Here is a 27,763-nt window from a genome sequence, read left to right on the forward strand (position 1 = left end):
GAGAGAACGAGATAGATACAGTGTATATATAAAAGGCGGGGTCAGACGAATACGCTCAATCAACTCGCTCTCTCTCTCACACACACACTCTTTCCTGTACACTGCAGACGACTGGCTCGTTCTTGCCTCTTTCTTTTTGTCCCCAAGTACTTGTTCTTTCCAGCGACTGGATCGCATCCAAATCTTGACTTTTTATTTCAAACTTTACTCTCCTCTTGTCGCCATGCTCCCCGAAGTAGCAGTCGCTATCCTTGGCCTTGGTGCCTCAGTACTTACCATCAGCTCGCCGGTGAGTTGAGTCTTGCGTCTGGGGCGAATGTGATTGAATTCGGGGTTTCTGACCGAGGTGGCCTTTCTCCTTCAGGACGAGCTGTTCCAATGTGAACCCGCTACTTTCTCCTGGACACCCAATCTCGGACCTTATATCCTCAGCGTGACGCTATCAGACCTCGCTCCGACATTCAACCTGTCAATGGAGGACCAGGAAGCTTGGGTAGACGGCGCAGAGATGGTCATCAGTATTCCAGAGGTGCATTCAGCGAAGAGCTCGTCGCAGATTTGATACTGACCGAGTCCTTCCCCAGGCCAGTACAGCAACTTGGATCGTGGATCTCCCGGAGGGTCTCAACGTCACGACTCATATCAAGGATGCAGAGGGACACATTGCCAGTGGTTATCCTAGAGTCATCGGACCGGGCCACGGAGCGTGTTTGGTGAGTCTTCTACAGATGTGACTCACTCTTGCATTCCGGGCTCATCATGTCCTCAGATGGCCGCCGAATGGTCAGAATACGAAGACTGGGCTCGCACAGTATAGGGTAGACTGTAGATAACGAATCACAAAGGACATTTGTTTTCCATCACAACATCAACGGGCGGCATGATCTTTGAGAGATCCTTTTGCTCATCTGATGCATCTAATTATATACGCAATGTAGTCTGATGCAAGCGTGTTACCAGCGCCAACAGGGCCACGTTTTCAGATCCCGCATTACTGGGAGAATCATCAGCTGTGTACGCACAAGTCGCATGATTACTCACTATGTCACAGCGTCTAGATGATGCTGAGCGTATCGTGTCAGTATAGTGCTCAACCCATCCCATTACCCATCTCACTTACCCTCGCATTGTGATCGAAATTGATCTCGAACCGCTCCAAGATGGTCCATCTCTGCTTCACCTTGCCCTCATCAGACTCAGCCATTGGGTCTTCCACAAATTTGGTGACTGCCGAAGTCAGGCTCGATGAGTAAGCCACGAATGTAGACATGGTAGCCATTAGCTTAGCGTAGACCTGGCCAGCTAGCGTCAGACTGAATGTGTGAAAATTCAGGCATGACTCACCGATAACAGCTTTGGCGTGGTCAACATGCACTGTTTCAAGCACGTATCCAGATAATCGACATGATCTTTCAACACTTGGTCCACCGTCTCGACTTTGGCCAGTTTATCCTCCAGCATGCGCCAGTTTGTCTCCAGTACTTCGCTAGTCGCAAATGCCAAGACCTGTCGAACGAATGCCATCATTCTCGATCGGAGGGAGTATATACGGGTCTTCCAGCGTTCCAGATCCTCGTTGCCTGAATGTGATCTCCACGCCGTCGACTTGTGTTCCAGCCACATGGCGCCAAGGGCTGATTCCAAGTGATGCAGGTGGAGAAGGAATCTGAAGATGATCTGGTACCTCGTCAAGGTCTTACGAGAGATCACCAGCGAGAGCGGAAACTTGACAGAATAATCGAGGGCAAGGCCATCGATGGCTGAGATGCGTCAGCTTGAACACTGGGGAAGACAATCTGATTGCTCACCGTAGAGCGTCTTTTCCTTCTCTGGACGCTTTGTTCCTTCGTCCTCCCTGTCATCCATTGCAAAGTCCCATTCTCCATCCTCACTCAGACCGCCAGTCCTACTGACAATCTTGTACAGCCAATCATAAAGGCCTTGAGACTGCATCGTAACTTTGAGGTCATCCTTAAATGGGTCGTATGAGCTCGAACTGGAAGGATTTCGAACAGCCAGATCCATCAATGACTGGAGCTTGACGAGTGACGCAGATTTGGCAGGTTTGCGAAGTTCAGAGGCAGCCACGTCAAGGAAGTTGGTAAGATAATCAGACTGGTCGAGGAAGAAGAAATGTTTGACCGATCTGACTCAAGCGTGAGCTCTGCCTTCGACGACCTCACCAGCGCCAGAGGCTCACCTCAGGTGCGGTATCAGCTCCTGCTCGTCCAGCATGAGCTTGAGAAGCGTCTTGTTGGCATAGATATAGGCGTCCTCAATGCGCTTGTAGAATCTAGAGCAGAGGTGAGCTCTGCAGGACTTCAATGTCTTCGAACTCACACAGGATCCGTCATGACGACCATCTGGTCCGCCGACTCTTCCACTTCCCCCGGCTTCTTCACCTCGATACCGCATTCTCTGATCACGTTAAGGTACTTGCCGGCCAGTAGGATCTTGTGCTTCCATGCTTGGAGAAACGAGGGAATGCATGCTCCACCTGGGAGACGTGAGGTTCCTGGCCTTGGAGGTGGGACACCGGCAGATATTGAGGGGGTGGATTTACCCGAGGCGGCTTTTGAGGACGAAGCGAGCGAAGAGCCATCTCGGAGCTGAGATCGCAAAATGAGCATATCTTGGGCTGCGTCATTTGCACTCACAGTGTATCGGCGCTCCCAGTACTCATCCGTGTAATCGCTTTCCAGGACACCCTTGTTGATGTGCCCTCTTTCTCGAACCATGAATTCGTCGAATGGATCTGAGAGGTATCCTGTAGTGACCCAGGTCAAGAGCATGCGGCAATAAGGTTGCGAAGCATGTAGCAGTAATGTCGAATGTAAAGTCGCCGCCGTTGGGTCCCTGAGTCTGGCTTAGGATGGCAAGGGGCATGGGCAATGAGGCGCTTACCCGCTCATCGTCGCTTCTCTTTCGCAAATGATACCCAAAACTTCTCCACCTAAGACTGGACCGCCCGAGATGCCCACGCCATCCTGTACCTTGAGATTCTTCATCAATCCCTTCAAGCCTTCCCCAGCGAGACCAAGCTCTTCTGCCATTCCGCCGAGAGGATCATCATCATCGTCGTCGTCGGAATCTCCACCTGGCGCTTTTGCATCCTCAGTGTCGAGTGCGAGACACAGAGATGAGAGGAGTGACATGGTGTGTATGGTGGGATGTAGATGGAAGTAAAGGGTCTGAAGGGTGAATGTTGACGAGTTGAGGAACAGAGACTCGAGCTGGGCCACGAGAACACGGTACTCCTGAGCATGTGTCAGATTGCGTCCAGGTTACCAAGCCGACTTGCCTTGAGCATGGCTCGAATGCCACTGCCTAGCGCTTGACTAGCCATCCCGTACTCTGATGTGTTCCTGCACGAGTCAATGCTGTCACATTGAGACGCCCGATCGATCGAACTGACCTTAGCTCCATGTACGCCTCGACGGATGTGAAGTATGTGCCAAGAGGTACCAGTCTCTCCACAAGGGATAGGAGGGATTTGCCTGGTATCATCAGCGATAAGTGCTATCTCTGTGGCTCACTGATTGACGGATCGAGCTTCCATTTAACTCCTCTTAACCTTTGATCCTCATCCATAGGATCATAGGACTCGTCATAACGTATCAGAGAGCCCTCGACGCCCTGCCGCCCGTCAGCTTGCCATTTCCCAAGTTGAAGATAAGGGGGGGGGGGGGGGTCGCCTACCTGCAGCGTGTACAGCAGATCCTCGCACAACCACGCTTCCTGTATCTCCAGCGACGCATTGTCTAATAGCCTCTCCTCGGCTTCGAGCTCTCCGGCATCCAGCTCCATGCGCAGGTCTATTACTCTCTCTGGCCCGTCCTCCGTCTCCTGCCGGTGATGCTGGAGAGTCACCTTGTGCCGACCGTGGATGACCCTTTCTTCTCTATGACCTGAAAGGCCATCATGATTGACGGGACGGGAGCGTTTTTCATCTTCTTTCGAAGATACTCGATGATCGCGGATTCGAGGCTCATAGTCTTTCGAAGAGGTCCGCTCATCCCTACTGCGAGAGGACGATGGACGGTACTTGCTTCGGTGATCCTCCTGAGGCAGAGAAATGACCGGGTCCAACTGGTGGAGTGATGACACGCGGGAGCCATGTCGAGATGATTCAGCGACTGTGAGAGGTCAGCATGCCCAAGAAGGATGGCCAGGAGCCCAAGGGACATACTGGGTCCAGCGGCAGGCGGAGAATCCACAGTTCCGGAATTATCTAGCTCCTCCAAGATCTTGTCCGCTCGAACTCTTCGAACTGACGCCAACGTCTCGGCAGCCTAATGTGACGCCAAAAGTCAGCTCATGTGTTATAGTAGGATGGAATAGCAGCAGCCGATGCTGATTCAATCATCCAGTCGGCAGAATATTATCTTGTCAACAAACCTGGTGAATTTCCCTCGTCAACCTTGATGTCCTCCTCCGTTCAGGTTTCGGCGTGAACGGGACCGTCGTAGAGCTTGATAATCGTGCCGAGGGCATCGTGTATACGTCTCTCTAAGAGACGAAGACACGGGGCGCCTATTGCAATAACCTTGTGATACCTCAAGATTAGATCATGAAAGCATCAACAGACGGAATATGAGGAGGGAAACGCGTGGGAGTCAAACGCGCGGTGAGCGTGGCAAATTTCCGTAAGAGGGTTCCCTCCGCCATGGATAATAATATCGAAATAGCTGGCCTAGCATGAAATTGTACACGTATCATACATAGCGTAGTACATGAGAAACGAGTAGTCAGAGCAGCGGGGACAGAATAGAGATCAGAGGAGGAGCCACCACTTCTTCCATTGACATCTTCTTGGACCATAAAAACGTTCAATTTCTACACCGAAGCACCTTGTTGACGCTGCAGCCGGAGATACTCGTCTCTCAGTTCCAGGACGTGCTTGGCGTCGTCTTGACCAATATACTTAACGCCTGGGGTACAGCGTGAGTTACCGAGCCAGAAAGGGTCCACCATCTACTCACCATCCTTGCATGTCACCTTCGTCTTCATCAGATCGCACAGATCATCCACCAGAATTTCGTGCATCGCATCCTGAGAAGACTCATGTCAGCTCCTCTGCTGTCCACCCTCAATCCGTCGGAGGGACTCACCTGCTTCTTGAATCCCAAATCAGTCCACATGTCCGCGGGTCTGATCACATTGCCACTTTGATCCACGATATATACCCATTCTTTACCATCCGAGTCTTGTCGCTTTTGTGCGGAGAGACCATGAGAGCCATCGCCGTTCTGGGATTGCGAGAACGAAGTGACAGAAGTCGCGGCATCACCTGCAGACGAGCCTGGAGAAGCAGAGTTCGATACGGAGCTGAGCTGGGCCATCGAAGCGGGTGATATGCCGTTGGAACCGCTCGCGGAGGGGGAGGGTTCCATATTGAGGTAATTGGTCGGGCTGAAAGGATTGTCCGTACCAACCGGCAGATTGAACGCTGCGGAGGGTGACGCCGCTCCTAGAAGCTTGAGAAGTTGCGCATTGAAGTCTTCGTCCTCCGGTGACTTGGTTGGAGGGACTTCTGCACTTTCCTCGTTGGCCCCGGTGAGCGAAGCCAAGAAGTCTTTCATGCTGCTGTCCATCATACCCGCCCAAGGATCTCTGTTGCCGTCCTGCGGTGCTGGAACGGAGACAGGTGCTTGAGGCTGACTCTTGGCTGATCCGGACGAATCGTCTCTGAAGGCCATCTTATCAAAGCTCGGTGCGGCGCCAGTGCCCGCGTTACCAGCATCAAAGGCCTTGGGAGATGTGACAAAGCCATTACCGGTGAACGCACCATTACCAAACATGGAATAGGCCTGCTCCTTGAGCAAGGTACCCGGAGTCTTTGGTTGCTGAGCTTGTTGACGTTGCTGCGCCTGTTGATCGAGGAAGCTGGCCCACAAGGCTTCGATCTCAGTCTTTGTGCTCGTTGTAGATTGCGGCGTGAGGCCAGACTGCGAAGACGCAGGCACACTAGGTGGAGATGTCTTCATGCTGTTACTTGGAGAACCAGGTTTCCCCATGTACGAAGAGAGAAAGTTGCTGTCAAACGCGTTGGTCGCACCGTTGAAAAGCTGAGGAGGTTGCGAAGGGCTCCTATCGGTGGAGGCATTGGCCGCACGAAGATTCGGAGAATTGACGGATCGGAGAGGCTCTGGCGAAGCATTCGACCCAAGGGAATCGTTTCGAGCAGGTGGGTCATTGATGGACCTTAACGGGTCTTCCGCTTGATAGGGACTTGGCTGTCGAGTGGTTCCGAGAGACGCCTCCTTGCCGGAGGAGCTGGATTGAGCCGGAGCAGCAGATCCACTGGCAACAGGCATGGAGAAGGTGAATGCTGCCTGCTTTAAAGCAACATTCTCCTCTTGCAATCGTTTCAGAATGCCTCGGAGATTCTCATTCTCCACGTTGACACCGTATGACTTGGACTCGAGCTCTGCGACTTTCTCCTCGAGCTGCAAGGGACGTCAGTTCTACTCTGTTGCGCCGGCATTGGGGCTCACATCTCGAACTTTCGCCTCACGCCTCTCCCTGAAGGCTTTCTGCGCTGCTCGATTCTAAGAGGGACATGTCAGACTTGGCTGTCACTTTCAGAGCGTATGACGCTTGCCTGTTCTTTCCTGCGCTGCGCTTTGGTCATCTCCTTGATGGGTTTACCATTCTCGTCGACCTCTCCTTTGGATTTCCGACCTCCTTTCCTCGCCTCATGCTTTTTATCTTCGTGAGCGTCTGGTGAGTCTGAGTCGGAATCTGTTACGTTTTAGTGACATGCATACATGCAGAATCTGATCCAACTCACCTTCGTCGTCGTCATGCTCTTCATCTCGATGATGATTGGCCTGAGAACGTGAAGCCTTTCGTTTTGAGACTCCGTGTCCACTCCCGCGCCTTCCACCCGCAACACCTTCGTCATCCGAATCCTCTGACAACTGAGGCGGTTTCACATCACCTCGTCCATTCTGCTGCTGTTGGACAGGTGGTGAGACTGAATCATCCTTGCTCGATGGTGTGTTCTCAGGTGTGTCCCGACCCGGTATGGGCAGGTTGAAATAATTGGTCGAAGGGAGAATTCTCGGATCGATCGAATTGTTGGTGACGGCTGTCGTTGCCGTCGTCGTCGTCGTAGCCTTATTTCCAATTTGACTGGGTTGAGGATCATAAGTCGAGGCGAGGTAGGCAAGGAAAGCAGAAGTGCTCGGGGTGAGGAGGCCTGAAGGCGTGGAAGTGTCCATGATGATTCGATTCTGTAGAAATTATGGGATGCCCGAAATGCGTGATAGGGGATGGGATTTGAGCCCGAGACGGGGTCAAGGAGAACTCCAATTTCTATCAAAGGAGGGAGGGAGAGACGGACGAGTCCTGTGCTGGCCTGGTGTCTGGCCAGATCCCTCAGCAGATGGGCGGCCTGTTGGTCCTCGTGATGATGGCTTCCAATGTAAATGGTATGCAGTTGGAGGTCAAACGTGTAAATTCTCTAGTCGGCCGGGTGGAAGAGTCTAGACTAGATCTCCCAAAGGCAGTAAATATAATTATTATTATCGTGCGGAGGATTTATAAGATCAAAGCAAGCGCAAATGGGACTGGCGAGTGCAATGCTCAAGGTGTATAGAAGGATCTTATGAGTTGTGCAGCAGGCTCAGAAGGCTTCCTTCTTGGATGACATCAAGTCTCAGAACGATTACTTGGTGCATGCCCGACCCCCGCCCCTCCTCCACCGAGGTCATCCTCATTTCGGACTTGTGGCGACAAGGGGCATCCTTATGAACAAATACGCGAATCGATCACAGGACGCTTGGACGAATGTGGGATTGAGCTGAGCCCCTCGTCACCTTGCTCAGGGCGTTGAGACCAACTCCACCAGATCTCAGAATAGAGTGTTGTGGATGCTGTCTCTATCGCCTCGAGTCACTCCTTTCCCCCATTGGTGCCACTTTCCCCTTGCTTAGTCAGGTTCCCAGTTCCCAAAATTGCCAAGAATTGATGGGAGACGGAAACTGAACCACGTGGGATATTCTAAAGGCAGCCCCTTTCAGGCGGCGGCGTTTGCAGAAATGCCGTCATACCGTGTCTCATGTGGCACTCCGCGTTCACGGAATACGTGACAGTGGGCGGCGATGACCACTGTTGTTGAAACAATTCAATCGCACTGACCACTTTCAACGAATATGTGTCAACCAATACGACAACAACCATCCTCGTCAGATGGAGTCAGAGTATAGTCAAAGAGCTCGTTTATCGAGATGAATCATCGAGCTCCTCCGTCACGTCAAGAAAATGGAACATAGACGAGGCGAGCCGGGGTCGCCGAAGAGCACCTGACAACGGATATCCTTTTCTCCCTTCATACCTTGTGAGTCCTTTTGCTCATGTGTATGTATATCGTATCTGGCATATCCTTCCTTTCCTATGGAGATACATCGGTGGCATGTGTACCAGAAGGCGTGATTCTCTCCGTCAGGTACCGATAGTAACCTATCATCCTTCCACAGCCTGATGTTGCTGGGTAATGTCGCTAGCGTCCCCTTTTGTGTATTACGGCTTATTGTGTACAGTCCGAGGCCTCATACACACCACCTTTACATTGACTGCTACATTCGTCTCTGTATACGCGCTGCCTCATCTGTCGCTCATTGGCGCTAGTCGTTCCTATTTTGATCCATGTCTGAACTTGGTTTGGCTTCTTCTTGCTCCCTCATCAAATGGCCGACTCCGGCTCGACGACCCCTGCTCGCATGACCACGCCTGGCTCGACATCCGGCAAGAGTCCTAGTAAGTCACCAGCTCGCTCGTTCTCACTGTCAGCCAAGTCCCGTCGGACGGCTTTCACCGGACATGTAATAGTCCCCCCTGTTCCCGACCGATCCACGTTCATGCGGACTCACGATACTGTTGATTCTCGCTCCGTTCTCCGACACAGCGTCTCCGATGAGAGTCTACAGGTCGGACGAAGTGGCAGATCGTCCAGCGAGCCACCTGCTCCTCCTTCGAAAGAGGGCTCGGACTTGCCTTCGGACATGCTGCTCCAAGCCGCCCGACTGAAGCTCTCTTCGATGGATCAGGAGGCTATGCGAAAGCTCAGATCGACAATGCAGGAGTACAGCGATACGAGTGACTCACAGTCTCTTGGCGACCCTTCCATCCTCAGTCCAAGGTCGGGCAACACTGATTCGAGCTTCGGCAGACAGGGCCATGAGAGATCGAGAAGTTCGACTTTGTCCAAGCCTGTCTTTGGAATGGAGACACAGTCAGAGGCAGGCCCCAGTGTGCCAAGGATCGGCAGACCCGAGAATCAAGTGGGTCCCAAGTCGGCTCACCTGCCGACCCATGAAAACATCCACGTGGACCACACCATCGCGGTTCTGGGTCATCGTGGCGTTGGGAAGTCAACATTGATCAAGCGTGCTGTAAGGGCTTGGGGTGCAACAGAGCCTACAGTCTTTCAAACTCCTCAGGGATACAGGGGTGAGCCTAACACTCAAATGACAAACACTGACTCCCTAGTCTCGTCCTGCATCTCCATGGTGCAGCCCGGAGGCAATCTCAAACGATCCTGGACGGTTGAACTCCTCGAACTAAGCATTGAGGCGCTACAGCTTGATGATCCCGGACCGAGCAAGCGAGAGCTTCTCCCTAGCCTTCTTCCTCCCATATCTGGAGCTGTGTTATGCTACGATGCAACTCGGGAGCAGTCGCTGGCCAATGTGGCCGCCGTCCTTGGTGAGTGGCCTTCCGGGTCCCTTCGCATATTTTTTAGCCCATCGCGTCTCACATCCTTTACAGAAGCACTAGCATCTCAAAGCCTTCCTTGCGTGCTTTTAGCATGTAAATCAGACCCAGGTGTCGACCTTCAAGTCAAACCTGTTCAAGGAGATGCTCTCGGTCGACCGTACAACGTAGGTCTCATCGAAGTGTCCAGCATGACTTCCGAAGGAAAGAGCAAGATGCGCAATGCGTTGAGATGGTTATTGTTCAAGCTTGAACAGCGTCAACGTGAGCTGATGGGCCGATCAATCTTCTCACGTGTCATAGGGCGAACACTCAGAAAAGCCTCACCGCCGTTGAAGACGTCGCCACCGATCGTCCGTGTCACATCTACGGGAAGTGACACGTCCTCTGGCGCTGAACGCGTCATGTGGTCTCGAACCGTGAAGCTTGGTAGACTGGGCACAGATTCAGACGCGCAGTCAAGCTCGAGCAGCTTGCATAGGCTGGTGAAGGATCCTTTGATCAGTACGCAGGTGGCTGAGGTAGAAATTGGTGGAAAGCCTCTCGATGAAAGGCAATCGGCACAATCTCTCAACATTGAGAATCACCAGACCGAAGAGGTTCCGTAAGTTTCGAGTTTCACGTGCGTGCGAAGGCTCGTGCGTTGATTCGTGACCAAGCGAAAGTATCTGGTTCAGCGAACAGACCCTGATGAATCGCTTCTTTTCGGCGATTGTTTCCGCAAAAGGTGAGCCCGTCACATGCCCATCAATGACCAAATATGCCTAGACGATAATTTCCTGGCCGCTTTCCTCCTCACGTATCGCCGTTTCGTGACACCTGAACGGCTCATCAATCTCCTTCATGAGCGTTTGTCGGAAGTCCAACAGTATCCCGTGGCCACTGATATCCGGCACTGGGCACTGCAGCGACTCGTCGGTGGTCTCGTGGATTGGACCCGTTCATACCCTGGAGACTTTGCGGACCTCGCAGTCGAACAGAAGCTGCGCACCATCATCCATGAGACCTCCTCACATCTATTTATGGCCCACATATTCGGTGATCTGGTCGAATTCGAAGAACGCTTGCCTCATCTGATCGACCTTGACAAGTCCTGGTCCAGCGACAATCGGATGTCTAAGACGCTTGACGTGCTTTCGGTGCCTCTGTCTGCAGCATCGGAGCTGGTCCTCGATAACAACGTCTTGTACGATTTTGAGTCATCCGTCGGCAAATCAAATACTGGGACGCTGCCAACGACTGCAAATGATAGTCCGGCACCGTCGTTCCATACTCGATCGACGCATAGTCTCCAGCCCGAGGACAGTTATCCGCAGCGAGAGCAGGTGGCACATCCAAAACCTCGAGCAGAGTTCTATCGGCATGGCGTGATGGAGGATGCAGGCTTTGGGAGGTGGACTGCGGCCGCCAATTATCTCCTCAATAGCGACCCTGCCACTTTCGCAGCAGAGTTGACCAGAGCTCAATGGTCATTATTCAGAACGATTAGGGTGAGCTCCTCAGGGATCCGTTGTGGCAGCGCTGACGCCGATGCCTCAGCCGCGTGACGTCTTTAGACATGACTTTGGAAATGAAAAGGAGACACCGGTGAACAAGTCTGTCAACTTTTTCAACCACATGTCGAGATGGGCGTCGACCATGATCCTGGCTCACCATAAGGCCAAATACAGAGCCAGGATCTATGAGCGGTTCATGCTCATCACGCACCATCTGCGCCGCTTGAACAATTACGACGGTCTTTATGCCATATTATCGGGGATGCAAGAGACTTCTATTCATCGGCTGAACCAAACTCACGCATTGATTCAACCTTCCACCTCGAGCCGAGAGTCTCAGAACCACTTGACACTCATGGATCCCCGTGGAGGCTACAGTCAATATCGGAGTGTGGTTCAATCCGACATTGTTCAAGGCAAGAGCGCCATCCCGCTTTTGTGAGTACAATGCTATTCGCTCTGCTCGTCCAAAGACTGACCATTGGTTCAGGACGGTCCTTTTGGGCATGGTGAATCGTCTTCAGTCGACCCGGCGTGAAGACATTCGTGAGACGGACAACTTTATACAGTGGGACAAGTTTGCCCGCTTTCACGAGATCCTCTCCGTCATTACAGACTGCCAAGCTCGCGGAATGCCCATAAGTGGGAAAGTGTCTCCCGTGTTCAGGAGGATCATCGATGAGACTCCGATCATCATGAGCGAGGATGTAAGCCGAGTCACCCGTCTGAAAGGCCCCTAGCTGACGCAACTATAGGCGCTTTTCGAACGGAGCAGGCTGCTGGAGCCGATCGGCGGAGGAGGAAGTAGGGCAGCAAATGCTTTCAAGCGGTTCGTGAATAATGTCGATCAAACCATGAGGAGCTCACCTGGTGGTCCGTCACTGGCTCATATGCGGTGAGAAAAGCGTTAGAGTCTAGGACAATTATACTTTGTACAACGTACGACGCATCGCCTTGTCATCATCGTCACACATCCAATACACACTGTAACACAAGTACTATCAAGATGCATGAGCAAATTGTAGCCATTGCAGAAGAAGAGGGCGTGAAGAGTGATCGTGCGGTTGCCCTCAATATCCGCCAGTGTACTTTTGTCCAGACGTCTTGTTTGGACCTGTCTTCCCTACTTTGCCATTCGACTGCGCCTTTGACTTTTGACCCTGTTTAGATGTCGTAGGCCCTTGCTTCCCTTTCATCTTCTTCACTGCTCTCTCCTCCTTGTCCAGATCTCGGCCCCAACCTACCACACTGCCTCCTGATATGCCTGAGTTTTGCCATTCCATCTCCCAATCTCTATCACCCGAGTCCCTCTTCCTTTTCTTATCTCTATGCCCGCCTGATCCTGATCCTGGACCTGGACCTGCTGCAGGTGCAGGACTGGGATGTCTCCTGGAGGATGAGCCGATAGGATGACGTTTACTAAATTGCACAGGCGTAGAAAACTTTGGTTTGGGCGGAAGAGACGGCGGGAGACCTTGATGTTTCTTGCCTATCAATCCACCTGATGAAGCAGACGATTGACCATTCGGACCGCTGGGGAGAGACAGTCTGCCAAACGCAATGGAGTTGGCCACATTCGTGTTCTGTCCTCCACGATGACGCTGATCAGATCTCATCAAGTGGGAATGGCCAAATGGTAGACCTCCACGACCTCGATTTCCTCCTCGGGGAGTTCCAAATCTGCCTCTACCTCCGCCTGCAGCCCCGCCACGTCCAATTCCTCCAAACCAGTCATCCCCATCTTCATCCTCGACCTCCTTCGATGACATCGCTTGTCTAGCCTTGTCTCGACTCCTTTTGCCCGCGTTGGCGCCTTCGAAAGCTGATGAAGCGAACGGCAGAATCTCATCGTCGTTGTCGGTCCATCGCTTGTGTGTCGGCCTAGGCATAGATTTTGATCCCGAGGGCCCGGGGATGAAGTATGGACCTCTAGATTGCATAGCGTATGAGAACGCAGAGGGTGTGTATAATTTTGCTCCAGAAACTCGACTTTCTGGGCAATCCTAAAGGCATGTCAGAGCTAATTTAGATGGCCAGCCACGCTTGTCACCCACATCGCCGAGATGACCTTTGCCTGCACAATTGTAGCACCACTCGTCCAGCTCATCACCTCCTACAGCTTCTCGTTGCCAGCCGGACGACTCTGACTTCACCGCTTGAAGCGTCGTCCTGGCTTGGACAGAGAAATACGAATATACTCGCCAGAGAGACGGACAGCTCTAGGGATAGTCAGTTCACACGATGACAAGGTGAGATTGGCCAACATTCTCTGGATGATCTCGCGCTCCGCACCTATCGCAGCCTCTCTTTTTTGAATTCCTTGTCATCGGGTCTGGACAATTCTGGGAGTTCATCAGCGATGCGTCCCTGTCCTCGTCACTGAAGCACTCACAGCTTGACGATGACCACGTTGTCCACAGCCAAAGCAGACCAAGCTGACAGGGCAGTCTCGTCGCTCATGAGAGTCGACTGCACCACAGACTGGGCACTAGAAAAGCGTCAGAGAAGGCGCAACGTCATAAGTCTCCCCCGCTCACCAGAGTATGGGGACAATTTTGCCGTTTATGTCCTGGTTTCTTGCAATTGGTACAGATCTTGCTCTGATCCGCAGTAGCTAGGAAAGCGGCTTCCGCTTCTGTCGTTTCTGGCGCTGGTGGCTCAAAGTACCGCGACACGCCTTTAGTCGTCTCGTCGCCTAGGAAATGGAGTCCCTCCATGTCTCCATCATCGAGCGGCGACTCCGTTGCTGCTTGATTGGTCGCATCGATCGAAACGTTCTCCGGAAGCAGCAGCTCCATAGGAGCATCTTTGATGAATGGAACTGAATCAAGAAGTGGCGAGGCTGCTCTAGGGGTCGCGGGTTGTTGCACCGAGGATGCCGAAGAGGCAGTCGAATCGCCCTCGGTGGCTCGTGCGCTGCTTTCGTCTGCCTGGCGATCTACGCTTTGGCCTGACTCCACTAACTGATCGTCGATGAATACTTCGAGCCCAAGAAGAGCGTTCGGCTTTGACTGATGATCTTGTGCCGAGCTTTCAATTGCGGTCTGATCGATACCAACGAGGATGGAAGGGGGAATCGACTCGAAGATCTGCTGAGCACCAGATTTTGATGATCCAGCTCCGGATGTGCCTGTGAAGTTGGACTGGCCATGCTGGGCGTGACCTCTGGGACTCGAGGCCCTGGACGCCTCATCGAAGGTCAGGTCGATCACTTCTACAGGAGTATCCTGCTGAACGGCCTTGGCTTTGCCCTTCTTCTGCCGTCTCTTTGCCGCTCTTCTCGACAAGGAGCCTTCTCCCGTACCATCGGAGACCACAGCACCAGGCTTGATCTTCTTCCTTCCCTTATTCTGGCCAGTTTGCCCACCTTTCCCCTTCATATTTCCCTCACTAAAGCTGACTCTGATCCAAGATGTGCAGAGTGAGTTCATATGATGATGAGCGATTGCAAAAAAATCTTGAAACCTCCACCTTGTTGACGAGTTGTGGCTCGAATAAGTTTCAAGCTCTCAGCCCAAAAGTTGGAATCGGTTTCAAATTCGCTACGGTAGCATAGAGTGCACTCACTCACTGCGTCTTGACGATCTCGCCGAAGCATCCCAGCAGCGAGTGTTTGACTTTGCACAAAGTCCAACTCCGACAGCTGAAAAGATTCTGAACGCTTCCAAAGATCCGGCCGATTGTGGCGCCTTCGAGCGGACAGCTGTTTCATCTCAAAGTCGAGTCGGACAACATTTCGAGTCGACCTTTGTCAGCTATAAATACCAGTCGCTAGATCCTGTAGCTCGTCATCGAGAAATCGGGGGCAGCGCCAACGCACCAATATGACATTTCCTCTGCACAATCGTGAGTGACTTGCAAAGTGATATTCGCAGCATGCACTGACCCACCGTTGCCTCAGCCTCTGTGCCCGTACACATTCCGACTGCTGAACAGGAAGTCTTGCAGTTCTGGCGCGAGATTGATGCCTTCAAGACTTCTCAGAAGCTGAGAGAGGGCGGACCTGAGTTTAGCTTCTTCGACGGTCCACCTTTTGCCACTGGTCTGCCGCATTATGGGCATTTGCTCGCAGGAACCATCAAGGTAGGCTGATTATTCTGACTCAGCGCTGATGTCCAAGGACATTGTCACTCGTCATGCACACGCTACGGGTCATCATGTTGAGCGTCGATTCGGTTGGGACACACACGGTCTGCCGGTCGAACATGAGATCGACAAAAAGCTCGGTATCAAGGGCAAAGAAGATGTCATGGAGATGGGTATCCCAGCGTACAACGCTGCATGTCGAGAGATTGTCATGCGGTATTCGTCTGATTGGAAAGCGACAGTAGAGAGGATGGGTAGATGGATAGATTTCGAAACTGGATACAAGACGCTAGATACGACTTTCATGGAGAGTGTGTGGTGGGTCTTCGGACAGTTGTGGGAGAAGGGTCAGGTCTATCGTGGGCAGAGGGTCATGCCCTATTCAATGGGTTGCACAACGCCATTGAGTAATTTTGAGGCTGGTGAAGATTACCGAGATGTCTCCGATCCTGCCGGTGAGTCGAGTCTTTGTACGACTTTGCTCATCTCCCAAGTTACCGTATCCTTCCCGCTCGTGGATGACCCATCGACCTCGCTCTTGGCCTGGACGACTACCCCTTGGACTCTGCCATCAAACCTGGGACTTTGCGTGCACCCCGACTTCACCTACATCAAGATCCACGACATTGAACGCAATCAGAACTTCATTCTGCTCGAAGCTTTGCTCAGTACAGTGTACAAAGGCTATGACCCCAAGAAGAAGCCGGACCCGAAGAAGAAGGAGGAGCCAAAATTCCGCGTCGTTGGCTCGTTCCAGGGCAAAGACATGGTTGGATGGAGATATGTCCCCATATTTGATTATTTCACTGAGCAAGTGAGTGTCGCTATGTAGTACAAGACGCTCACGTGTTTCAGTACGAGGACCGCGCCTTCCGTGTGCTCGCAGACACCTACGTCACAGCAGACTCCGGTACCGGTATCGTTCATCAAGCTCCTGCATTCGGAGAAGACGATCACAGGATAGCCGTGGCCCACAAAATCGTGCGGGACGACGAGATGCCACCATGTCCTCTGGACGAGTCTGGTCGATTCACCTCGCAGGTTCCCGAGTACCAGGGACAGAATGTCAAGGATGCGGACTCTCAGATCATCAAGGACTTGCAAAAGAAGGGGCGTCTCATTGTGAGATCGGACATCCGCCATTCCTATCCATTCTGTTGGAGGTGAGTTTGATTGTTCACGATCTTTCCTGACAATCATAGATCACACACTCCTCTTATATACCGAGCAATTCCAGCTTGGTTTGTCCGTGTTGCCAACATCTCCGACAAGCTCGTCGCCAACAATGCAAAGACAAGATGGGTCCCACAATATGTCAGTGATGGACGTTTTGATGGATGGTTGAAGAATGCTCGTGATTGGAACATTTCAAGAAATCGTTACTGGGGAACTCCCATACCTCTTTGGGCCAGCAAAGACATGACGGAGGTGCGTCTCACTCTCTCATCTCTCGCTCACAGTCTAGGTGGTCTGTATAAGTTCCATCGCCGAACTCGAGAGACTCTCAGGCAAGACTGGGATCAAGGATTTGCATCGAGAAAGTGTCGACGGTATCACTATCCCGTCCCAGAAGGGCAACGGCGAACTGCACCGGATAGAAGAAGTCTTTGATTGTTGGTTCGAGTCTGGAAGGTGAGAAATAGAGACTGCTCCATTACTGACAGTGTCAGTATGCCTTACGCCCAGAGTCACTATCCATTCGAGAACAACGAGAAATTCAAGGCTCGATATCCCGCCGACTTTGTATCCGAGGGTATCGACCAGACTAGAGGTTGGTTCTATACTATGTTGGTTCTTGCCACCCACCTCTTCGATACTGCGCCATGGAAGAACCTCATTGTATCAGGTCTCGTCTTGGCAGGGTGAGTGAATATCCCTTGTATTCATGCTGACATCTCAGGGACGGACGCAAGATGAGCAAGAGTCTGAAAAACTACCCCGACCCAATGGAAGTAGTCAACAAGTATGGTGCCGATAGTGTTCGTCTCTTCTTGGTCAACTCGCCTGTCGTCCGGGGTGATAATCTTCGATTTAAAGAGGACGGTGTCAGGGAAGTTCTGACCAATGTCATTCTCAAGTGGATAAATTCCCTCAATTTCTACATGGCTCAAGTGGAGCTCTTCGAACAAGAAGGCGAAAAGTTCGTTCACGATCACAATGCGCCAAAGAGCACGAATGTCATGGATCGATGGATCCTTGCAACTTGTCAGACACTCATCCAGCACATCGACCAGGAAATGGCCGGTGAGTGGAGCCGGGACAAACACGAGCTGACTTTGCAGCATACCGATTGTACACTGTCATCCCCCTCCTGCTGGAACTCATCAACGATCTCACAAATTACTACATTCGTTTCAACAGGACGAGACTCAAGGGAGCAAACGGACCCGCCGACACGCGCGCTGCCCTCAACACGTTGTACGAGGCTCTGTACACTTTGTGTCTTACAATGGTTAGTGATTCCACCGGCGAAAACGCTGACCCTACCTTCAGTCCTCATTTACCCCATTCACGTCTGAAAAGGTGTACCAAGCTCTCTTACCTACCTCTCCAACTTCGACTGCGGCGGACGCTCGGTCCGTCCACTTCCTCGACTTCCCCGTGGCGCGAAAAGAATACTTCGATCCAGTCATCGAGCGACAGATGCTGAGACTTAAGGCTGTCATTGAGCTTGGTCGTCTCATTCGTGATAAGCGAACGCTTAAAGTCAAGGTGGGCGGAAGCGGAGGAGCCGGGAGAGTCCTGCTGACCAGTCTACTAGATGCCTCTCAAAGAGCTGACAGTCTTCCACCACGACCAAGAATACCTGGACGATGTCAAATCCCTGGAGACATACATTGCTGGGGAGCTTAACGTCGTCAACATTGTCTATACCTCAGACGAAGCTGCCGTGGGAATCAAGTACAAGGCTGAAGCGGATTGGCCTGTGCTTGGACGAAAGTTGCGAAAAGACATGGCCAAGGTCAGGAGCGCTCTCCCGGGACTCACTTCGGACGAGTGCAAGGCATTCGTCTCGGAAGGCAAACTCAAAGTAGCGGGGATCGAGCTCGTTACTGGAGACTTGGTCATCACTCGTTATGTCGAGAATGTTGAAGGCGGTCAAGCGAAGGGCGAGCTCACTCACGACACGGCGACTGACAAGGACGTCATTTTGATCCTCGATATCAGGAGACATGCGGATCTCGAGTTTATGACACTTTTGAGATCGTTGGTCAGTCGAGTCAACAAACTGAGAAAAGAAGCTGGTGTCAAGCCGACCGACAAACTCGACGTGTATTACGAGTACGATGAAGAATCTTCCGAGGATGCCGTGGGAGCCGCTATTCCCGGAAATGAGGAGTATCTCATGAAATCCTTCGGATCAATGCCAATGCCGAAATCTCAAATGGGAGATCGTGTCGAGGTTCTGCAAGTGGAGAAACGAGCAAAGGAGGCCGAGAATCTGGACGCGGGAGAGAGGTTCATCTTGACCTTGACCACGAGGCCGTGAGAAGGACGGCCACACGTGGCTTCATGCGGTGGATTATTATGCTAGATACAATATGATCTTGTGTATACGCTACAGTTCTTCCGTCATTGCAGCCCATTTGCCACGCCGAGCTGAAGGTGCGTCGAGCCTCAAGCGGATGAGCAGGTCTGCCAGATCGTTCGGGCCGATATCGCTCGACTCGTGTTCCGTGAGCAGGGCCAAGTCGCCGTGCTCCTCATTCTGGCTAAGGGAGGTGTGGTTGTTTCGCCACGCCAATCGCTCGAGAGTGTGCATCTAGAGTCTCTTCAACAGGGTCCTTGTCTTTCTAACTCACGAAAGCAGCTTCGGTCATGTTCCAAACATCAAAGATCTTGTCGACATCCGCTGCTCCACGATCCTCATCGGCACCGAGTTGAACCATTTTCAAGAGCTTGCCGAGGTCCAGCACAAGGCCAAACAGCTGCATCAGTATTCCATAAGCTTTTTGCGAGCTAGGTGATTGAATGAGGAGAAAGGTCGATCGGAGAATACGATCCGATACCAAGTGATGATACGTTTCTAGGGAATGTATGGATTGAAGCGTTGGTGATATGGGCTCCTCTTCAGTTTCCGACGCGTCAAGATCGACTGAGCCTTTCTTGATCCTCTCCAAGGTCCGTCGCATGGCTTGCCAGTTTTTGCCTATCGCCACGTCGAGAATATACCGTGCTAGATTAGTGACAAAGGCTGTCATTCTAAATCGAAGGCAGTTCACCAAATGCTCTTTGCGCGGTAGAGTGGGGAATACAAGTTTTCGATCTCGTGTGGTTCCTGGCGTGCTGGCCCGAGGCCTCTCTACGAGATCGACGCCTCTCTTTGAGGATAGAGCGGAAGAGATCTGATGGGTCACATCGTGGTACATGGATCGGAGGACCGTTTCGACACGAGCCAAACGAAGCAGAAAATTGTGTATGCGCTGATATTTCGCCATGAGGGACGTTGGGAGCAAATGCCGGATGCTCCTATCCGGTGAGTAGGACAGATACAGGAAGTCAAGCGCTCTGCAATGTCAGTCTGGCTCATTCAGTCTCGGACATACTCTATGGCTATGAAAAGGTCAGTATGAATCGCTCGACCGGATTATTAATCTCCCTCACCCTGAGGATTCATCCACTTTGCCCTCTCACCATCCTTCTCCTCGGGAAGATCCTTCAATGTGAATGATACCCTGTCCTCTATACTCTGCCATACAGGACTTTCCTTCCGTCTAGTCTCTTCAAACAATGTCGTACGAAGAGCATAAGCCAGCTCAGCACCACCGGGAGGCCACTGGTTCCTCTCGCTGAGCCCTAAACCCAATCCTATACCCCAATCGGCCTCCTCGATGAGGGGTTCAGCCTGTCCTTTGCGAGCGGGTGTCAGACCCATTCGGGCCCTTGTCCTGGCTCGTCGTCCAAGACCTAGTGCTTCTCCCGCCCCTGCATGGTCTTTCCCGAATAGAGCTGCGTTGGCTCGATCGGTGAAACCTATGTCGCCACCGAGGAAAAAAGCCCAGAGGACGTCCAGATGGTCCAGGAGACTCAGATCTTCCAAATACACCGAGACGAGACTGGCGGAGAGCAGCTTTGCATGAGTGAGCAAAGGCGTAAGAATCACGGACTGGACATAGATGGGCAAAGTCGGGGTGTCGAAAGGCAGGAGTGACTGTCCATTGAAGCGACGTAGGAAAGCCTCGAGGGTATCCATTGGCGCTGGTGCCCACAATGTACCATGTGGCAGATGACTCCCTGGCGGGCCGGACAAGTCCTCAAGTAATTCGTTCTCAGCCGTGGGGCCTATAGCGACGGGGGATGACGGACTAAGAAATCGGGGCATAGGTTTTCGCTCCTTTTGCCGGGCCGAGAACCCCTGACGCTTTGACTGTCGCCAATGTTCAACATCATCGGCGAGTTCTCTCTGACGATCACGGATGGAAGGATGTGATCTGTGCATCAGCTTCATTGTATGCAGCCGAACGCACGAGGAGGATTCGGCCCACTTCCATTTGACGGGGAGTGAGTACGACGCATGACTCAATGGATGGTCTGGCGAAGCCTCGCGCAGCAAGCGAAGACTCTTGCCCGCGTTGAAGATCTCCTCTGCGGTCTCCTCTGAGATGAAGCCAGGCATATGCCGGAGTTTGAGGTCGTACTCCCATCTACCGCCCGAGAGGCGCTTTCGAGTAATGCCGATGTCTGTCCAAGGCTGTGAGATGGGATCTTCGTCCTCATGCAGAGCATCCGAGGAACTCAGGCCCAGCCACGAGTGAAGGAGGGAGAGGACAGGCGTCGAGCACTCCTGCAGAAGATATGCCAGAGCCAAGGTCTCCTCGGTGATAGTGGAGGAAGTTGATATGTGGGCGAGAAGGCGCGAATAGATGCCATTGAGCAAATACGACGCCCTGCTCGGCAGAGAGGTAGGTCGTCTCGATCCCAAAGACTGAGCGAGTCAATGACGGGAATTGGACTTGTAGCTCACCCAGCCAACGAGATCGCAAAGCAGGTGTGTGACCCTAGAGATCGAATCGAGCTCAATGTTTCGCCAACGCGGCACCGAGTTCACGGTAGCTGACAGTGCCCTTTTCAAGTGAGAGAGGTACGTCGAGAGAGCGTGCAGGAAAGCATGATGCGTAGCGGTCATTGGGCTATCTGTGAGTTCTGAGACTCAGGATCTGCTCACGTTGTGGCGTGCCGATCAATGACTATTTCTAGTCTTCTGATGCTTGTTCCAACGTCGAGGAACGAGCTAGCCAAACTATCCAGCCTTTTCAGCGGACAGGTCTCAATAAAAGCCATCATACTGACAATTGAAGCGCTGGATGACTGAGATCCGCTATTATCAAATTCGGAGCCAATTGGAACCGAGCTGTCTGCTCATCCCATACCAATTGGCTTGCGGTATTGAGACCGAGCGTCGACTGCATCAGTAAAGGTAAGAGCTCGGAGGACTGGCATATATCTTCGGCAGCGTCTCGTGCCTGAAGATGAGGAAGTCGGGTCTCCTTTGCGTCCCTGATCACGTTAGGATCTTACAACCCGCTGACAATTCACAATGTGATCAAAGACTCGAATAGTCTAGGTGCGGTCCTGGAGAGAACCGGATTCTTTGAGGAGCTTGGGGCCGCGAACTCGTCCCATGTCTGAAGCGGCTAAAACTGAATGAGCTTAGTCCTGTCCAATGAGCGCTGGTACGTGCCTGGAAGACTCGATTGCTTGTAGTATTCAAGAGATCTGTCCAGGCAGTCGATCGCAGCCTAGATGTCGTCGGCTCCAGCTCATCTGCCCTTTCCTTGCCCTTGGATTGTTCCACAGGTATAGATTCATCTTTCGACCCTTTCGCCTGTGTGACCCGCACTGCTTGAGCTTTTGACAACAGTCTATCTGTCCCAGCGGCATTCTCGTCAAGCTTCGGTAGAGTAAAGAGAGGTCCTAGCGATGAAAGTGTCGATAGTTCCAGCGACATAAGAGGCTCATGGAAGTTCAGAGATTCCAGGCGCATGATTCTCGATCCACCATCATCTGCAAGCGACATTGTGTCGGTGTCGACTGCGATGTAGCAATAGACAGTAATAATATTGTTCAGCATTTCATCTCGCGAGAAGACGCGCCTTGGAATCGGATGATATAGGCCACGTGTTTTAAGGTTGTTTTCGATTACGGCATGGTTGGGACAATTTTGAACCACACGACAGACTTATTGCTAACTATCCTGTCAATCTACAGTCGAGATGTCGAGACCAGAAGAGATTTCGCCGCCAGAGATCGTAAGTCTTGACTTCCGGCAGATTCATACTCACTTGAAACAGTTCTATGGTGATGTTGAAGCGCAAAAGTACACCGCAAAGTGGGTCAGGACCGCATCTCACCCTTCTTTTCTCCCAGACCTGACTGACCTCTTACAGCTCTCGGGTCCAATCTGTCCAATCGCAGATGACTCATCGAGCTTTGGAGCTCTTAGCTTTACCAGAAGATGAGGCCTCTTTCGTTCTCGATATAGGGTGTGGCTCGGGTCTGTCTGGCGAGATTCTGGATGAGGAGGGTCACATTTGGGTCGGTGTGGACATCGCTCCGAGCATGTTGGGTGGGTAGTCTGAATCATACAGGTGGATTGAAGCCATTAACATGCATTGTAGAGGTCGCCCTGGAACGTGAAGTAGAAGGAGACTTGTTTCTACAGGATATCGGACAGGGCTTCGGGTTCAGACCAGGTTCATTCGATGGTGCCATCAGGTAGGTGAACTATGAGGAAAACTTGATCGAGCCATCTGACCCCATACATAGCATATCTGTCATACAATGGCTGCTCAATGCTGATTCCTCAAGTCACTTACCACCTCAACGTCTTGCAAAATTCTTCACTTCACTTCACTCGGCGCTTCGTAATCCATCACGAGCCGTCTTCCAATTCTATCCATCTTCAGACGATCAAGTTCAAATGATCACTTCGGCCGCTCAACGAGCTGGTTTTGGAGGCGGTCTGGTCGTTGATTATCCAAACTCTAAAAAGGCGAGAAAGATGTATCTCTGCTTGATGGTCGGCCAGCAAGAGGTTCCGAAAGGGATCGAGGCCGATGCTGTAGAGGTGGAGCGCATGAGGGAAGGAGTACGAAATGAGAAGAGGAGACGGAAAGAGGATTCGTTAAAGCGAGGGAAGAAGAAGGGCAAGGCGGAAGATAATGTCAAAGACTGGGTGCTTAAGAAGAAGGATCTTTACCGGACAAGAGGCAAAGAAGGGTGAGACCTACACTGTTGGCTTTGCGGATCCATGGCTGACCGTCGGCCTTCGCAGGGTCCCCCGAGATTCAAAGTACACGGCGAGGAAACGGAAGACCTACTTTTGAGTCTTCATGCTTCACGAGGCTCGCTTTTACGATCTTGTTTTCTTCGCACATCTCGCGGAAGGACTGTTTTTACGATGCATGTATTAAGAGGTATTGGATTTTTGAGAAATCAACAGTCTTCTGCCTTGCCTTCATGGGAAGTATTACCTTCGAAAGACTTCATTGCTCTTCTTCCAGCTGTGGGTAAAAGACCGTATTCACGGTGACCCTGAAAGAAGGAACGAGCGCAGCAAAGAATGAAAAGGCTTGTTGTAACAAAGTGTCGGTTGGATGATATGCACACGTTGAAGGACTGGAAAAGGCTTTGTCTGCAGCGTTGAGGCTCGAGAATAGTTGTTTTGGAGTTGAAGAATGGAAGCAGGAGAACGACGATCTTTACATGTTGCGCTTTGGCAAGTTTTCCTTTTCTGTAGAAGTTTGCCTCTACCGTTTGCTTTCTGACTTCTAGTACCTTGAAGCATCACCAGCAGGCGCAGCAGCTTCATACTCTCTTGCAGGGGGAGGAGCGCGGCGATCTGGAGAGTGCGAGTGTCTTGCTCGTCGCGGACTGACCATGGTAAGCATGTGAGAGAAGACAAAAATTCCTCACCTTGGAGATCTTCGTCGGTCATCATCACGACGGCTTCGACCGCCGTAGGGGTCATCGTGGTCTCGGCGTGACGAGTAATCTCTGATGGTGGGATGAGAACGGCCCAAGTGCGCCGGCTTGGAACGTACCTGTCGCGACCTCGGTCGTCATACCTTCGGTCTCGTCGGTCATCATATCGTCTGTCATCTCGTCGATCATCGTATCGTCGGTAACCCCGATCATCTTCTGCGCCAACATCAGCTAGATTTATGTATTGATGACTGGTACTCACCCCTCAAAGGCCTCTTTTCGCCCATGTACTGCCCAGGAGTAGGTTGATGAGCCTTTTGCGTGGCGGAAAAGTCGACACGGATGGGTCTTCCATGCAACATGAACCCATTGAGCTTGTCGACACATCGCTCAGCATCAGCAGTAGATCGCATAGTAATGAATCCGAATCCTCGAGACCGGTCAGTCTAAGGTGAACGCCAGTAAGCATAACGACTCTGCACGATTTGTTGTGACACACCCTTTGGTCATACACAATGACGACCTTTTCAACCTCTCCGTATCGGGAAAACTCATCGTCGAGGTCTCGTTCCCTCGTTCGAATGGAGAGACCAAATACACCAAGGACGGGATTGGGGTCGACCTTGGCAGGAGCATGAACTGGTCGACGAGGTCCTCCTTGACCTCCTGCGTCTCGACTGTCGAATGCGTCGCGGGGAAAATCGCGAGGAGTGAGGGACCGGCGGACAATGATATCGTAGGACATGGTGAGAAATTTCAGGTTGCAAGGAGCGCAGCAAGAAGAGAGATGAGGCGTCAGTAATTAGTAGCGAACGAGACGAACAAAAGACAGAACCCGCTAGTCACTGTAGTATCACGGTGAAAGGAAGGGTGCAGAAGGGAGCTTGTGTCGATCCAACTCACCCGTTGTAAGACGGACGATCATCCCTCCTGTACGAATCGTCTCGAGGTGGAGGAGGCCGACTGTCGTAGTCCCTTCTAGAGTCTCTGGAATCTCTGCCGTCATAATCTTCGCCTCTAGAAGGTCTGCTATCGTAACCCCCTCGTTCTCCATCCCGCGATTCATCAGCATGTCCGTTGCCTGAAGGTGCGGAAGGTTGAGTAGGTGCGCCTCGAGGCGGGGATCGAGGAGCCCATGTTTCACGAGAAATGGGTACGTTGGCGGAAGAGAAATCCTGCGGATGGTCAGTTGGGCCTGATGATCTCCTCAAGTGCTCACCATGATGAATGGAAATCGAGGATGATGTGCAATACAGCTGTAATGGTCCTAGTCTCGACTTTCTGAGACGCATCTTTTATAATATTTCTGTACCGTGACTTTTATCTTCATTTTATCCCAGAGCTCGGTCATGATTGATGAGACCTGAGACGACGGTTGAGCTCTGGACAGTCGACGACCCATCGAAATGTAGGTTTGGAGCTGGCTGAAGGAGTTGCTGATCATGCCCTAGGCCACGAGTACCTCCCCCATCCCGGTCTGGCCCTCGTAAATCCAATGCGAGCACCCCGGGTCCCGGTGACGACGGGGTAGGTCGGACTCTAGATGCTCAAGTAGATAACACACTGATACTGTGTTTTCTTAGCTGACTCTGGCTGACAAACTCAACTACTACGATACTCCCAGACCATTCAAATCACATACGTTTATTTCCAAGCTGCCCGCACGGACAGCTTCCGCCGCGACCACCGGAGTCAAGAAGAATGTCAAGCAGATCTTGGTTCTTGAACGAGAACGAGTCTCAGGAGGCGATGGTTTCTTGTCTGCCGCTCAGACAGCTGCGAAGGCTCGAGGCGAGGTCGTGGAGCTGGGAACGAAGAAGAAAAAGCCAAAGACGGAGCTGTCTAAGCGGGGTCTCAACTTGAAAGGTAGAGGATCAAGGATCAGCAGTGTCGTTGGAAGTGGTGCTGGGACGCCAATGACGGAAGACTTGGAGAGTGGTCAGACTACGCCAGTGATGGATGAGACGATGGAAGAAAAGGTTGAGATGGCGTTGGACAATGGACCTAGGAAGGAGATCATCACTTGTTAGTGTGTCCCCCGTGTTGGAGCTAATGTCTCGCAGATCACACACCCACCGCTCCTCCAAGCTTGCTTCCTGCTAAGAAATACTGCGACATCACGGGCCTGCACGCAAGCTACACGGATCCGAGGACAAAATTACGGTACAAAGGTCTCGAAGTCTGGAACGTCGTACGCAACCTGGCAAGTAAAAGACTACGGATAAGAATCGGATTGTGGCTGATATTCCACAGGGTCCCGGAGTCGATCAGGCTTATCTCGCTCTGAGAGGAGCTCAGACGTCACTCAAATAGATCACCACGCGGACTGCCGTTCAGAGAATCACACGATTAGACCAATTGTCCGCCGTGGCCGTTGCCATCGCTGTTGTACTGCCCATTCTTGCTCATGTTGTAACATTCGGTCCATTCGCACAGTGAGAGACGATAGAATCACCCAAAGGCTATGTATGTATCATACATCCATCTCACCACTGTGACCTCATATGATCAGACTTGAGTCAACTGCAAGCCTCAGGGTCTTTCTCCGCCTCCATACCATCCTTCCTCGCCCTCTTCGGAAGCTTTCCAATCACCACCGCTCATCCCTTGACCTGCTTGACAGCATCCATGACTTTGCTCTTGGCCTTGTCCATGCCTTCTGCAGCCTTAATAGCAACTCCCTCTACTCCCTTTTCAAGCTTTCTCTCCTTGCCTCCAAAGTAATGATAGTTGATAAATCTACCTTCTTGAATAGTCTGGGCAATAGCATTGGTCGTGTGACATGCAAATAAGAGGTAGTTTCGAGGTTGAACTCGCCAAGCGAAGCGCATGAAGATCATTCTGTGAGTGGGCAAAATTCAAGATCAGGAAATGAATTGCAGGAATGGGAGCGACTTCGAAGGGGAGGGAATTTTCCCCAACTCACGAGTACATGGCCAGAGTGGGACTCATGACGCCTGAAATAGTCTCCTCATCCCTGTAGACCAAGTCTGACAGCGCAGCGATTGGTAGACCCCAGTTGGCCAGCTGAAGTCAGTGAGAATGTGATAAGAGCCGGGAGACAGCAGAGATATGGTGCGAGCCAGGCGCAGCATCGAGCGAGACAGGAACAGAGAGACGATACACTCGGTCAGCGCTGGAGACCTGTAACCTTGACGTGGATGCTCGCTCACCGGTCCCCAGAAATGTGTACCTGAATCCAGTGGTCAGTCGACCAGACCCCGGTATATGGGAGAAGAAAAATGATACTTACTGAAAAAGTATTGTCTGCCCGCTGGGGACTTGATCCAATTGACAAATGTTCTAGGAAGACTCATCAGCGACGTCAATAAACGATGAGAGCCTGTATTGGAAGCCTGAGGGAGGCCTGATGACTTACGACCTGTAGTAGGGAATGAAGATTATTAGCCATAGATACTAAGGGAGAGAAAACGACAAACTCACGCCATGTTTATATATTCGGATGTCTTCAGCGCTGCATACACAAGTACGAGAGCTCCAGCTTCGAGACGTACAAATAGCTCCTACAGCGATGA

At 51.9% G+C, this 27,763-nt stretch overlaps 11 protein-coding genes across 11 annotated transcripts; 5 read left to right on the forward strand and 6 right to left on the reverse strand.

Moving 5' to 3' along the window:
- Nucleotides 1-38: 38 nt before the first annotated feature.
- Nucleotides 39-963, forward strand: BD324DRAFT_681509 (hypothetical protein). The gene is made up of 4 exons (XM_022019123.1): nucleotides 39-289; nucleotides 365-529; nucleotides 585-713; nucleotides 770-963. The coding sequence occupies exons 1-4, from the start codon at nucleotides 224-226 to the stop codon at nucleotides 815-817; spliced, it is 408 nt and encodes a 135-aa protein (XP_021870812.1). The 5' UTR covers nucleotides 39-223; the 3' UTR covers nucleotides 818-963.
- Nucleotides 922-3,807, reverse strand: BD324DRAFT_642336 (gamma-tubulin complex component protein; the record flags this gene model as incomplete). The annotated part of the gene is made up of 13 exons (XM_022017478.1): nucleotides 922-994; nucleotides 1,042-1,064; nucleotides 1,121-1,294; nucleotides 1,345-1,760; nucleotides 1,809-2,146; nucleotides 2,201-2,293; nucleotides 2,341-2,609; nucleotides 2,658-2,856; nucleotides 2,905-3,257; nucleotides 3,302-3,365; nucleotides 3,416-3,497; nucleotides 3,537-3,636; nucleotides 3,700-3,807. The coding sequence occupies 13 exons, from the start codon at nucleotides 3,805-3,807 to the stop codon at nucleotides 922-924; spliced, it is 2,292 nt and encodes a 763-aa protein (XP_021870813.1).
- An 840-nt stretch (nucleotides 3,808-4,647) lies between these two features.
- BD324DRAFT_464958 (hypothetical protein) lies at nucleotides 4,648-6,929 on the reverse strand. The gene is made up of 4 exons (XM_022012861.1): nucleotides 6,605-6,929; nucleotides 6,498-6,551; nucleotides 5,112-6,449; nucleotides 4,648-5,052 (listed from the first exon to the last, which is right to left on the reverse strand). Exons 1-4 carry the CDS (start codon nucleotides 6,632-6,634, stop codon nucleotides 4,975-4,977), a joined length of 1,500 nt encoding a protein of 499 aa, XP_021870814.1. The 5' UTR covers nucleotides 6,635-6,929; the 3' UTR covers nucleotides 4,648-4,974.
- Nucleotides 6,930-8,693: 1,764 nt separating this feature from the next.
- Nucleotides 8,694-12,115, forward strand: BD324DRAFT_608801 (ras guanine nucleotide exchange factor domain-containing protein; the record flags this gene model as incomplete). The annotated part of the gene is made up of 10 exons (XM_022014123.1): nucleotides 8,694-8,763; nucleotides 8,797-9,456; nucleotides 9,496-9,711; nucleotides 9,775-9,984; nucleotides 10,024-10,324; nucleotides 10,380-10,447; nucleotides 10,489-11,210; nucleotides 11,260-11,654; nucleotides 11,707-11,923; nucleotides 11,972-12,115. The coding sequence occupies 10 exons, from the start codon at nucleotides 8,694-8,696 to the stop codon at nucleotides 12,113-12,115; spliced, it is 3,003 nt and encodes a 1,000-aa protein (XP_021870815.1).
- Nucleotides 12,116-12,234: 119 nt separating this feature from the next.
- BD324DRAFT_627024 (hypothetical protein) lies at nucleotides 12,235-14,716 on the reverse strand. The gene is made up of 5 exons (XM_022015955.1): nucleotides 13,754-14,716; nucleotides 13,609-13,704; nucleotides 13,481-13,558; nucleotides 13,271-13,435; nucleotides 12,235-13,219 (listed from the first exon to the last, which is right to left on the reverse strand). The coding sequence occupies exons 1-5, from the start codon at nucleotides 14,645-14,647 to the stop codon at nucleotides 12,287-12,289; spliced, it is 2,166 nt and encodes a 721-aa protein (XP_021870816.1). The 5' UTR covers nucleotides 14,648-14,716; the 3' UTR covers nucleotides 12,235-12,286.
- Nucleotides 14,717-14,844: 128 nt separating this feature from the next.
- BD324DRAFT_464952 (putative isoleucine-tRNA ligase) lies at nucleotides 14,845-18,944 on the forward strand. The gene is made up of 12 exons (XM_022012860.1): nucleotides 14,845-15,062; nucleotides 15,118-15,299; nucleotides 15,337-15,757; nucleotides 15,797-16,116; nucleotides 16,158-16,465; nucleotides 16,505-16,730; nucleotides 16,768-16,934; nucleotides 16,973-17,164; nucleotides 17,203-17,546; nucleotides 17,585-17,754; nucleotides 17,796-18,014; nucleotides 18,064-18,944. The coding sequence occupies exons 1-12, from the start codon at nucleotides 15,041-15,043 to the stop codon at nucleotides 18,790-18,792; spliced, it is 3,300 nt and encodes a 1,099-aa protein (XP_021870817.1). The 5' UTR covers nucleotides 14,845-15,040; the 3' UTR covers nucleotides 18,793-18,944.
- Nucleotides 18,847-22,360, reverse strand: BD324DRAFT_627026 (Spc98 family-domain-containing protein). Its single transcript, XM_022015956.1, has 10 exons — nucleotides 21,985-22,360; nucleotides 21,840-21,937; nucleotides 21,594-21,800; nucleotides 21,469-21,543; nucleotides 21,268-21,433; nucleotides 20,771-21,228; nucleotides 19,908-20,734; nucleotides 19,850-19,856; nucleotides 19,106-19,811; nucleotides 18,847-19,065 (listed from the first exon to the last, which is right to left on the reverse strand). The coding sequence occupies exons 1-10, from the start codon at nucleotides 22,318-22,320 to the stop codon at nucleotides 18,862-18,864; spliced, it is 3,084 nt and encodes a 1,027-aa protein (XP_021870818.1). The 5' UTR covers nucleotides 22,321-22,360; the 3' UTR covers nucleotides 18,847-18,861.
- A 156-nt stretch (nucleotides 22,361-22,516) lies between these two features.
- BD324DRAFT_642342 (S-adenosyl-L-methionine-dependent methyltransferase) lies at nucleotides 22,517-23,629 on the forward strand (the record flags this gene model as incomplete). Its single annotated transcript, XM_022017479.1, has 5 exons — nucleotides 22,517-22,632; nucleotides 22,691-22,869; nucleotides 22,922-23,018; nucleotides 23,070-23,522; nucleotides 23,578-23,629. 5 exons carry the CDS (start codon nucleotides 22,517-22,519, stop codon nucleotides 23,627-23,629), a joined length of 897 nt encoding a protein of 298 aa, XP_021870819.1.
- A 170-nt stretch (nucleotides 23,630-23,799) lies between these two features.
- Nucleotides 23,800-25,664, reverse strand: BD324DRAFT_465696 (hypothetical protein). Its single transcript, XM_022012863.1, has 7 exons — nucleotides 25,447-25,664; nucleotides 25,131-25,402; nucleotides 24,727-24,904; nucleotides 24,490-24,673; nucleotides 24,347-24,440; nucleotides 24,219-24,299; nucleotides 23,800-24,176 (listed from the first exon to the last, which is right to left on the reverse strand). The coding sequence occupies exons 1-7, from the start codon at nucleotides 25,447-25,449 to the stop codon at nucleotides 24,074-24,076; spliced, it is 915 nt and encodes a 304-aa protein (XP_021870820.1). The 5' UTR covers nucleotides 25,450-25,664; the 3' UTR covers nucleotides 23,800-24,073.
- Nucleotides 25,473-26,696, forward strand: BD324DRAFT_627032 (hypothetical protein). Its single transcript, XM_022015957.1, has 5 exons — nucleotides 25,473-25,635; nucleotides 25,679-25,754; nucleotides 25,811-26,252; nucleotides 26,291-26,430; nucleotides 26,481-26,696. Coding segments are annotated over exons 1-5 (720 nt in total). The 5' UTR covers nucleotides 25,473-25,633; the 3' UTR covers nucleotides 26,541-26,696.
- Nucleotides 26,671-27,752, reverse strand: BD324DRAFT_465614 (UPF0041-domain-containing protein). Its single transcript, XM_022012862.1, has 5 exons — nucleotides 27,672-27,752; nucleotides 27,481-27,609; nucleotides 27,401-27,420; nucleotides 27,154-27,254; nucleotides 26,671-27,068 (listed from the first exon to the last, which is right to left on the reverse strand). Exons 2-5 carry the CDS (start codon nucleotides 27,542-27,544, stop codon nucleotides 26,828-26,830), a joined length of 426 nt encoding a protein of 141 aa, XP_021870822.1. The 5' UTR covers nucleotides 27,545-27,609; nucleotides 27,672-27,752; the 3' UTR covers nucleotides 26,671-26,827.
- Between the last annotated feature and the right edge of the window lie 11 nt (nucleotides 27,753-27,763).

Source organism: Kockovaella imperatae (genome assembly GCF_002102565.1).
Source record: "Kockovaella imperatae strain NRRL Y-17943 chromosome Unknown BD324scaffold_7, whole genome shotgun sequence".
NCBI lineage: Eukaryota > Fungi > Basidiomycota > Tremellomycetes > Tremellales > Cuniculitremaceae > Kockovaella > Kockovaella imperatae.

What these genes read in the sequence shown, in the direction of transcription:
- BD324DRAFT_627026 (XM_022015956.1), bottom strand. Translation starts at nt 22,320, where the DNA reads ATGTCGCTTGCAGATGATGGTGGATCGAGAATCATGCGCCTGGAATCT. An exon ending in TTCGAGTCTTTGATCACATT is followed by an intron (nt 21,801 to 21,839) that starts GTGAATTGTCAG and finishes TAACGTGATCAG; the next exon opens with GGACGCAAAGGAGACCCGAC. An exon ending in TTTGCGATCTCGTTGGCTGG is followed by an intron (nt 21,229 to 21,267) that starts GTGAGCTACAAG and finishes TGACTCGCTCAG; the next exon opens with TCTTTGGGATCGAGACGACC.
- BD324DRAFT_464958 (XM_022012861.1), bottom strand. Translation starts at nt 6,634, where the DNA reads ATGACCAAAGCGCAGCGCAGGAAAGAACAG. An exon ending in GTGAGGCGAAAGTTCGAGAT is followed by an intron (nt 6,450 to 6,497) that starts GTGAGCCCCAAT and finishes CGTCCCTTGCAG; the next exon opens with CTCGAGGAGAAAGTCGCAGA. An exon ending in ATTTGGGATTCAAGAAGCAG is followed by an intron (nt 5,053 to 5,111) that starts GTGAGTCCCTCC and finishes GAGTCTTCTCAG; the next exon opens with GATGCGATGCACGAAATTCT.
- BD324DRAFT_681509 (XM_022019123.1), top strand. Translation starts at nt 224, where the DNA reads ATGCTCCCCGAAGTAGCAGTCGCTATCCTTGGCCTTGGTGCCTCAGTA. An exon ending in TGGTCATCAGTATTCCAGAG is followed by an intron (nt 530 to 584) that starts GTGCATTCAGCG and finishes GTCCTTCCCCAG; the next exon opens with GCCAGTACAGCAACTTGGAT. An exon ending in CGGGCCACGGAGCGTGTTTG is followed by an intron (nt 714 to 769) that starts GTGAGTCTTCTA and finishes TCATGTCCTCAG; the next exon opens with ATGGCCGCCGAATGGTCAGA.
- BD324DRAFT_465696 (XM_022012863.1), bottom strand. An exon ending in TCATTGTGTATGACCAAAGG is followed by an intron (nt 24,674 to 24,726) that starts GTGTGTCACAAC and finishes CGTTCACCTTAG; the next exon opens with ACTGACCGGTCTCGAGGATT. An exon ending in GACCGACGAAGATCTCCAAG is followed by an intron (nt 24,177 to 24,218) that starts GTGAGGAATTTT and finishes TACCATGGTCAG; the next exon opens with TCCGCGACGAGCAAGACACT.
- BD324DRAFT_627032 (XM_022015957.1), top strand. An exon ending in CGGGTCCCGGTGACGACGGG is followed by an intron (nt 25,755 to 25,810) that starts GTAGGTCGGACT and finishes GTGTTTTCTTAG; the next exon opens with CTGACTCTGGCTGACAAACT. An exon ending in TAGGAAGGAGATCATCACTT is followed by an intron (nt 26,253 to 26,290) that starts GTTAGTGTGTCC and finishes AATGTCTCGCAG; the next exon opens with ATCACACACCCACCGCTCCT.
- BD324DRAFT_627024 (XM_022015955.1), bottom strand. Translation starts at nt 14,647, where the DNA reads ATGAACTCACTCTGCACATCTTGGATCAGAGTCAGCTTTAGTGAGGGA. An exon ending in AACGTGGTCATCGTCAAGCT is followed by an intron (nt 13,559 to 13,608) that starts GTGAGTGCTTCA and finishes ATGAACTCCCAG; the next exon opens with AATTGTCCAGACCCGATGAC. An exon ending in CGCGAGATCATCCAGAGAAT is followed by an intron (nt 13,436 to 13,480) that starts GTTGGCCAATCT and finishes GACTATCCCTAG; the next exon opens with AGCTGTCCGTCTCTCTGGCG.
- BD324DRAFT_464952 (XM_022012860.1), top strand. Translation starts at nt 15,041, where the DNA reads ATGACATTTCCTCTGCACAATC. An exon ending in AGATGTCTCCGATCCTGCCG is followed by an intron (nt 15,758 to 15,796) that starts GTGAGTCGAGTC and finishes TCATCTCCCAAG; the next exon opens with TTACCGTATCCTTCCCGCTC. An exon ending in CCAGCAAAGACATGACGGAG is followed by an intron (nt 16,731 to 16,767) that starts GTGCGTCTCACT and finishes CTCACAGTCTAG; the next exon opens with GTGGTCTGTATAAGTTCCAT.
- BD324DRAFT_465614 (XM_022012862.1), bottom strand. Translation starts at nt 27,544, where the DNA reads ATGAGTCTTCCTAGAACATTTGTCAATTGGATCAAGTCCCCAGCGGGC. An exon ending in GGGCAGACAATACTTTTTCA is followed by an intron (nt 27,421 to 27,480) that starts GTAAGTATCATT and finishes CACTGGATTCAG; the next exon opens with GTACACATTTCTGGGGACCG. An exon ending in GTACACATTTCTGGGGACCG is followed by an intron (nt 27,255 to 27,400) that starts GTGAGCGAGCAT and finishes CACTGACTTCAG; the next exon opens with CTGGCCAACTGGGGTCTACC.